Source organism: Ranitomeya variabilis, chromosome 3 (assembly GCF_051348905.1).
Source record: "Ranitomeya variabilis isolate aRanVar5 chromosome 3, aRanVar5.hap1, whole genome shotgun sequence".
Lineage (NCBI taxonomy): Eukaryota > Metazoa > Chordata > Amphibia > Anura > Dendrobatidae > Ranitomeya > Ranitomeya variabilis.
This window is the reverse complement of record NC_135234.1, coordinates 361,917,950-361,927,515: the sequence shown is the minus strand read 5'-3', so window position 1 is coordinate 361,927,515 and position 9,566 is coordinate 361,917,950. Positions and strand designations below refer to the sequence as shown.

At 41.6% G+C, this 9,566-nt stretch overlaps 1 protein-coding gene across 3 annotated transcripts in view; it reads right to left on the bottom strand.

Annotated features, from left to right (window-relative positions):
* Positions 1-1,348: 1,348 nt before the first annotated feature.
* The window catches only part of FHL3 (four and a half LIM domains 3), an 87,500-nt gene continuing 79,282 nt past the window's right edge, over positions 1,349-9,566 (bottom strand). For all 3 annotated transcript variants that reach the window (XM_077295897.1, XM_077295899.1, XM_077295898.1), the window contains one exon: positions 1,349-4,112. In XM_077295897.1, the coding sequence (XP_077152012.1) occupies positions 3,961-4,112 (152 nt within the window). In that variant the 3' untranslated portion in view covers positions 1,349-3,960. The remainder of the gene's footprint in view (positions 4,113-9,566) is intronic.

The following is a 9,566-nucleotide window of genomic DNA, read 5'->3' as shown; positions in this document are numbered from 1 at the left end:
GTGGATGATGTGTCCCTACATCATCCACACAGTCTCCTCGGCAACGCGCTCCTGCGCAAGTGTACTGATCTGACCTGTTGAGGGCAGAGCAAAGTCCTGCAGTGCGCAGATGCTGGGAAAGGTCAGAGAGGCCCGGTACCTGTGTACTGCATATAAGTACACCTGCGCAGGAGCACGATTCCAGGTACCCTGTGTACATGACGTGGAGACAAGTCATCCACATGAAGCAAGCAGGAGGACGGCATCGTAAGAAGATGGGAGGCGCCAGACCAAGACCAGCGGCAGCCATCGGACCGGACCACCCCGCAGGCGAGTACAATAAAAGTTATTTTTCTTCTCTTACATGTCAGATCAGGGGCTTATATACAGCATTATAGAATGCTTTATATAAGGCCTAAAATGGGTGGCCGTAACTCGTATCAGCCAAACCAGGTGACAGGTTCACTTAAAAATGGTTGTACACAATTGGAACAACAACTTAATTCAAGACCCCAAGTAAAAAACAAACAAAAAACAAAACAATGGATCCTGTCCTTTCCAGAGTCACAGCATTCCAGCAATGTCTGTGCCACTGTTTGCGGAGGGTGACAAAAATGTCACGTGCTTTCTGCAGCCAATGAGCATCTGCTGTTTGACTGTGGCTCATGAATATTCTGTCAGGGCGGACGTATCTGCTGGCGAAATCACATCATTCTCCAGGAACAGTGGCGATGACATCGCTGGAACGGCAACGTTAAGGGAGTATAGATTTTTATATTACTTGAGGTCCTGACTTTATTAAGCTGGGATTGTCCACCATCTTAGGTGCCCACCTTCATATGACCATGTCTCCAGCATGTGGGACATCATTTTTTTTTTTTTCACAGATACAAAACGTACCCGTTATAACCTATGGGGCTGCTATACAAGTCAGTGTTTTTCCGCTGACTGTGGGTCTGTGGAAAACACATGGAAACAGGTCTGTTTTTTTCAGATAGCATGGATGACACTCGTCAATACAAGTCTATGGGTCTGTGAAAAACACGTACAGCACGCGGAAGACATCCAAGTGCCATTCGTGTGTTGTAAGTGTTTAACATTGGAAACTATAGGAGAAGCTTTGTAATGTAATTCTTTTATCCATACAGGAAAAATACTGATGACTGATGGTAAACGGACACCCGGATGTCACGCGGATCCAAAACACAGATGGCAACAATAAGATTTTTTTTCACGGACGTGTGCAGGAGGCCTTAAAAATATCTCCCAGTCTTCCATACATTTCCTTACTAATCCGATCATACATGAATATGAGAATTTGAAGATAAGGTCACATTAGTGGAGTCAAACAAATGCTTCCTAGGCAAGGTTTCACAAACTTTACCAAAAAGGTTTATTGCATAAGATTTTAAAAAACATTTATACGATTACATGATTATGTGAACATTATTAAAAGAAAACATAAAAACATTTGATTATTGCTCATCTTAAAACTCTGATTTGCCAGCATCAAAGTTTGAAATACAAATATATCCAACACACACCCACTTGGCCAGGTTCACTGTGCAGTTTTTAAGTGTTTGTTTTTTTAGCATTGCTTTGCGACTTTTCCTCTCTTAAGGGGCCACTTCTGATTTTGGCCAAATTTTAAAGCCATCAAAAACTTTTCAAGTTTGCTCTGTGTACATTTGACCTGTAGGTCCTAAAAATATTGCTCTGTAATACTGCTTTGCCTCTAGCAGTAAACCCAAGAGTGGGACACTTCTGAAAACTGGTTTACATGAATCATTTAAGTGTGATCAGATGACTTACATGAAACGGTGTAAGCACAAAGTAACTAGAAGGAATAGGGATTAGTTTCAGTTCATTGGAAGGGCATTTACTACAGTTTTAGGATAGCTCACTATTAGGGGTGCATTTCGTTACAAATCTCCCATTTCCTTTACCAGAACACTTATTTTGCATAAACAATTGACAAGTAAAGTACAGTTTTCTTTTCACTGAAATTTTAGGGGGCAAAAAAAGCATCGTAGCAATTATTAGCCAGTAGGAGACACATCCAAATGAATTTTCAAGGGAATGTCAACCATGTATTGTAATAATCTAAAGAGATATCCAAGACAAACATGTTAATGACCTAACCATAAGATAGGTTGTCAATATCAGATCCGTGGGGCTCCAACATCTTGCGACTTCATCGATCAGTCATTCTTCGATCTGTTGACAGTGATCTGATATTGGCAGCAATACTGAGGACCTAACCAAAAGGATAGGTCATCATTATGTTAATCCAGGACACCCCTTTAAATAATTCAGCACATAACCTGAAGAACACACAAAGAATGTAGTTTGGAAATTAAACTACTACATAACATAATATAATTTACATTATAAATCAATGTTTAAAGAAAAAATAAAATAAAATAAACATGTATATAGGAATACAAGATTGTTTTAGAAGAAAAAAAACAAACAATGACTGGCCAAAAGTGAACAGCCTTCTGATACTTAGTTGCAGAGAATCTGTATTCTTCATTCTTTGCCACTGACCTCTGCTTGGAGGCATATAAAAAAACAAAAAGAAGAAAAGCAGAACAAAATTATCTAGCAATGCAAATGACCAATTCCATAAGCCAGTTATGCAAGGTGTTGGTTTTACACTAGTGTTTGAAGCGGTGACTTTTATAACTTGTGCATGGGGCAAAGAATTTCCAGGCAGGTAGTTAGCAACATGCCTTTAAGTCCTTTGTTTTGCCTGGCAACGATAACAGCAATTCCCCAGATTCCATTGATGTCACATGAACAGAGCAGCATCTTCTCTTCTGTTTGATTCTGTTGATGGGGCGCCTCTGCCGATGTCATGCTCATTCACAACTGGCTCTCCGCTGCTTAACTGCGGGGAGCCGGCTGTTAATCAGCATGGCGTCTGCAGAAAAGTGCCATCGACACAGCAGACTGGAAGAACCACCTCTCTGATGACAAGAGGTGAAACGAAGCAGGGGAAATCGCTGTGTGAGCTGGCAGAGATCGTTCCTGTGCAGAACAGGCAGGTAGTTAGCAACTGTTTTTTTTAGTTCTTTGCCCCGTATACACACAAAAAAAAAAAAGTCAGTTGGCAAATCTACTGCCAATAAGACTCAAAGAGGACACTTGATTTTCCTAATCACAAGAACAACTTACATTGAAATTGTTCTCCCATGACAAATCCTCATATACAGCACAACTTGCCATAAAGTGTCACAATCAATACTACTGTGGTCACTATTGCTGAAATTAATACAAAGGCACATTATATTACAGTCCAAAAGGGTAATAATAAAAAAAATTACGAGGCCAGTTACTGGGCATCCCCATTTTAGAAACCTTGCAAGCAATACAATAGTACATTTGTCTTATAAATGCTCGTGGCGCAAAAGAGACATGACAAAAGATGGTTACTGCCCTCGAGGAGTTGTCAAAGATGGACTACCTCTCTAAATGTGCATCTGTGGGTTACATAAAGTAAAGGGATGCATTATTTAAAAGGAGACTAATAGTCATGAATACAACATTTGTTAAAGCAGATTCATCACGCTACAAATCAAGCTTATTTTAATAGTAAACTTTATATATAATAGAAAATGTGCATTAGCAAAAAGCTATGCCAAACATCAGCCTGAGCACTGGATTTTTATTTTTTTTATTATACAATCATTTTGCTTTATTTTTTTTTATATATATAAGATTTCCGAATATATAAATGACAACGCTGAAGGTTCGTTAACTACTGAGCAATAGCAACTTTTTCCTGCAAAATCCAAACTGAACAAACAGATGTACTCCAGCAACGGCAAAAGTAAGCAATGCAGACAAGTAATGGAGTGTCAAAAGCTGTCGGAAGGACACAGTTACTGTGCAGTCCACAAGCGTGATAGCCTATTGCTCCATAGGCTAGTTTATTCATGACAAACAAAGGTACAGGTTGGTGCCCGTTCCAAAACTTTATAGGTCACTGTTGCAGTCACGGCACAGAATGTCCTCGTTATCGGGAATAAATCCTTTTCCTACTAGGGAGCATGAGCAACGGGAGCAGTTAAAGCAGCTGTGATGCCAGTGCTTGTCTTCAAAGGAGACATACTTCCCTCCTCCAAAACCTAAACAGAATCAAACAAAAAAGTAATAAATAGAAAATAAGCTTGTACTAAAGTTAAAAAAAAGTATTGTGAACTTTTAATGTAGGGAACATTTTATTTGGTGCATGTCTAAAGAGCTCACTGAATTACCTAAAGGGGCCCATTATCAGTGGACAGTTTTTTCTCCTTACTCCCACATACCCATGAACGCTTGGCTGAGCTTGCATGTTTTCTCAAGGAGAAAACAACTCTTCAAGTCTTACAACCTACAACTCTCCAGCTTATCTCAAGGGAGATCCATCTCCATGCTGACATCTGTCAGGGGGTAGTCTTACCAAAATCAGATGTTTTAGGTGACTTTAATCCATCAATGACAAAGTCAATTTTAACCTTCAGATTTAAAAAAAAATGTAGCCTGATCATGATCAGTGTTATATATATGCCCTCTTAGTTGGGGCACTTTTGTTGATATTTTTGTTACATGTGACAACTATTTGTTTTTTTTAAATATTTATGAATAAAATTGTGAATTTTATGTGCATATTGGATCTCTTCTTTACGGCTCCTGGATGTGTGTTAGTCCGTAATTGGGTAATTCACTGATAATGTATATATTTTACCCGGAAAATCCTGTCTATTCATTGCATTATTCTTAAATCTTCCTAAATAAACTACATACATATTCTAGAATACCCGATGCGTTAGAATTGGGCCACCATCTAGTGTGGTAATGACTATGGAACGCTTCCGCTGATCTCCGTGATTCTGAAATAGTTTTTCATGACACATTGTACTTCATGATCGTGGTAAAATTTACCACATGTTTAATTTATATCTGCATTTTTAAAATATTTTTTTTATTAAGTTAGAAGGGTTAAAGGACAAACCAATTTATTTATTTTTTTTATTTTATTTATTTATTTATTTTTTTAGGGACCATATCACATTTGAAGTGACCTTGAAGTGCTTATATAACAGAAAATACCCAAAAGTGACACATCTAAAGGTTATTCAGACGAAACCCGCAACAGAACCACCCACCATAACGAGGCGAATGGAGACACTTTGGAGTCCGTTTGTCACCTGTTCCTGTGTTGCCCATCTTTTTAGGCGTGCACAGATCTGTGGCTGCCCACACTTGTGTGCTAAAAAGACGTCTAAAATGATGAGACACCGCTGAAACAGAGACCAATCCAAAGTTATTCCATTTGTCTCATAAGTGAGGGGCTCCATCGATGATTTTGTCTGAATTGCAGCTTTGGGGAATTTGCATGGGAAGCACGGTAAGCATTCAGTGGAGAGCGCAGGATAAATGTGAGCTGAGCCTTGCTCCAATTTTTGGGAGATAAAATGAGCGAATAGAGAGCAGTACAAGAATAGCTATTTTTATTTTTCAGGAGTTCACCATGCCGTATAAGTGATGAGGCGGATTTATTCCTTGGGTTGGTGTGATTACAGCAATACCAAATTTATATACATTTTTTTTTAAGGTTTTGCTGCCAGTAAAAGTGCTTTTTTAGAAAAAGTTTTTCATAACAATATATTCTGAGAGCTGAGTTTTTTATTTTTTTTGGCAAACAGAGCTGTATTAGGACTTTCTTGGTACCATTTTGGGGAATAACACGTTTTTATTGCTTGTTATTCAGATTTTTTAGGCACAGAATTAACAAAACCAAGCAATTCAGTTATTGTTTTAATTTTTGCGCTGTTCACGGCGCGATAAAAGTGAGAAGACAGTTTTGTTCATCGGGTCAGTACGATTACAGCTATGGAAGTTTTATATTTTTTTTATGATTTGCTATTTTTACACACTAAAAACAATATTTTACAAAAATGAATTTGTTTTTGCATCGTCATTCTGAGAGCTGTAACTATTTTTTTTGCTGAATTAACCATGTTAGGGCTTGCTTTCATTTGTACTTTATTTTTTACATATAGCTTTCTGGAATAACTAATGTGCCAGTTTTATATAGTGTGTAGTTTCCGGACACAGCAAATACCAAATATGTGTACTTTTTGTGTTTATTTTATCAGAAACGCTGCGTTTTGAGTGGCAAAACTTTTTTTGTGATTCGTGTGTGCTTTTTTTTTTTTTTTACTTCGTCCCACTGTGGGGCATGTATAATTTTCCTTTTTTTGATTACTGGTCTCATACATTGCAGTACTCGCGTGCTGCAGTGAATGAGACTGTCAGTGTCTCACTGACACAGACTGTGGTACCTAGCTTATAGCTGGATTGCACAGGCCACTGAACCCTGCGGTCATCACAGGACCTTAGGGTACCATAATAACCATCAGGACCCGCGATTCTCATCACAGGGGTCCGATGGCTACTTGTAACCTCGTTATAACTAATTAAATTCCGCAGTTGCAATTGACAGCGGTATTTAAGGGGTTAACAAGGCTCCAATTGGCTTCAATACCAGCTGGGGCCGATACTGCAGGGTGTCAGTGGTCATGTACAGCTGACACTTGTGGAAACTGCGGCCGCCGTTATATAAGCCCCTTAACGACTGCCGCTTTAATGCGTACTGGTGGTTGTTAAGGTGTTAATGTGTAAGAGGGCATTTAGTGGTATGACTTGCACTACAAAGACAAAAATATTGGGAAACACGTCAATTATTTAATAAATATTTTTCTTTCAGTCCCATTCTCACAGGTGTACAAAATCCAGAATCCAGCCATGCACCCTGCCTGCACAAATATATGAGAATGGCTTACTAAAAAGAGCTCCCTGAAATCAGGCGTGCTACTGTAATACCACCATTGTAACAAGTCAGCTCATAAAATGCCTTTCTAAATCAGCTCTGAGTGATATTATTGAAAAGTGGAAGGGTTTAGCAACTACAGCAACTTGACCACAAAGTGGAGACCTTCTAAAGTTATGCTGACTACATAATTGCGGAATTCCAGCTGCATGCAAGCCTCACACCACCAAGCACAATGCTAAGTGTTGGATGAAGTGATGTGAAACATGCCACCATGGGACTCTGGAGCAGTGGAAATGTGTTCTGTGCAGTGTCAAATCACCCTTCGCTATCTGGCAATCTAACAGAGGAGTCATGCCTAGAATGATGTGACCTAGAGATATGATGTTGTGAAGTTCTTTTTCAGGGGTTGGTCTAGGCCCTTCATTACAGTGAAGGGAAATCTGAATAATTCAGCATATCAGGACATTTTGGCCAATTGTCAGCTTCCAACTCTGTGGGAACAGTTTTGGGGAAGCACTTTTCGGTGTCCACATGACTATTCCTCAGCGCAAAAAGAAAAGTTTATAAAAGTTAAGAGTTTGATGTGGAAGAATTTGATGGGCCCACACAGAGCCTTGACCTCAACCTCATCAAATTCCTTTGGCATAGACTGCCAGAATGCTGCAGATAAGCCCCTGATGCTGGTGGGCTTAGCTCGCCTTTGCTTTTGGGGGGCGACAGGTTCCCTTTAAAGGGAATCAGTCAGCGGTTTGCTGTATGGAATCTGACAGCAGCATGATGTAGGGGTAGAGGGCATAATCACAGTGGCTTGCGCCTCCCCCCACCCCCTCGACATTTTTCATATTTTACTAACTCACTACCTGGACTTTTTGCTGTTTTTTGTGAGGGTTTGCATCATTTCATGTAAAGAACATGCCTACAACTGTGAACATTTGATTTTCTTTTTAATGTGAAGCAAACAAATAGGACAAAATAACTGAAAACTTCAGTGTGAATAACTATTCACCCCCATAAAAGTCAGTACTTTGTAGAGCCTTCTTTTGCGGCAATTACAGCAGCAAGTCACTTTGAATAAGTCTCTGAGCTTTCCACATCTTGCCACTGGGATTTTTGCCCATTCCAAGGCAACACTGCTCCAGCTCCTTCAAGTTAGATGGTTTCCTCTGTTGAACAACAATCTTCAATTCTGACCACAGATTCTCAATTGGATTAAGTCTTGGCATTGACTACGCCACTCCAAAACATTTACACGTTTCCCTTTAAACCGCTGAAATGTTGTTTTAGCAGTATGCTTTGGGCGACTCTTGTTGGAAGGTAAACCTCCGTCCCAGTCTCAAATCACTGACAGAAACAGGTTTTGCTAAAGAATATCCCTGTATTTTGCATAGTCCTCCCCTCGACTCGGACCACTTTTTTTTTTTTTTTTTTTTAAATACCGTATATACTTGAGTATAAGCCGAGATTTTCAGCCCAAATTTTTGGGCTGAAAGTGCCCCTCTCGGCTTATACTTGAGTCATGATCGGTGGTGGGGTCGGCGGGTGAGCACTGTCATATACTTACCTGCTTCCGGCGTTCCTGTCACTCCCCCTGCCTGTCACACTGTCTTCGGTGCCGCAGCCTCTTCCCCTGAGCGGTCACGTGGGACCGCTCATTAGAGAAATGAATAGGCTGCTCCACCCCCCATAGGGGCGGAGCCGCCTATTCATTTCTCTAATCAGCGGTGCCGGTGACCGCTGACAGAGGAAGAGGCTGCGGCACCCGGAGACCAGCTGTCCGGGGAAGGAGCGGGACGCCGGGAGCAGGTAAGTATCGCATATTCACCTGTCCTCGTTCCACACGCCGGGCGCCGCGCCATCTTCCCGGCGTCTCTCCGCTCTGACTGTTCAGGCAGAGGGCGCGATGACGCATATAGTGTGCGCGCCGCCCTCTGCCTGATCAGTCAGTGCGGAGAGACGCCGGGAAGATGGCGCCGAGGAGCTGCAAGCAAGAGAGGTGAGTATGTGTTTTTTTTTTTTTTATTGCAGCAGCAGCTATGGGGCAATATTGGACGGTGCAGAGCACTATATGGCACAGCTATGGGGCAACGGTGCAGAGCACTATATGGCACAGCTATGGGGCAACGGTGCAGAGCACTATATGGCACAGCTATGGGGCAATGGTGCAGAGCACTATATGGCACAGCTATGGGGCAACAGTGCAGAGCACTATATGGCACAGCTATGGGGCAATAATGGTGCAGAGCACTATATGGCACAGCTATGGGGCAATGGTGCAGAGCACTATATGGCACAGCTATGGGGCAATAATGGTGCAGAGCACTATATGGCACATCTATGGGGCAATGGTGCAGAGCACTATGGCACAGCTATGGGGCAATAATGGTGCAGAGCACTATATGGCACAGCTATGGGGCAATGGTGCAGAGCACTATATGGCACAGCTATGGGGCAACGGTGCAGAGCACTATATGGCACAGCTATAGGGCAACGGTGCAGAGCATTATATATATGGCACAGCTATGGGGCAATAATGGTGCAGAGCACTATATGGCACAGCTATGGGGCAATGGTGCAGAGCACTATATGGCACAGCTATGGGGCAATGGTGCAGAGCACTGTATGGCACAGCTATGGGGCAATGGTGCAGAGCACTGTATGGCACAGCTATGGGGCAACAGTGCAGAGCACTATATGGCACAGCTATGGGGCAATGGTGCAGAGCACTATATGGCACAGCTATGGGGCAACAGTGCAGAGCACTATA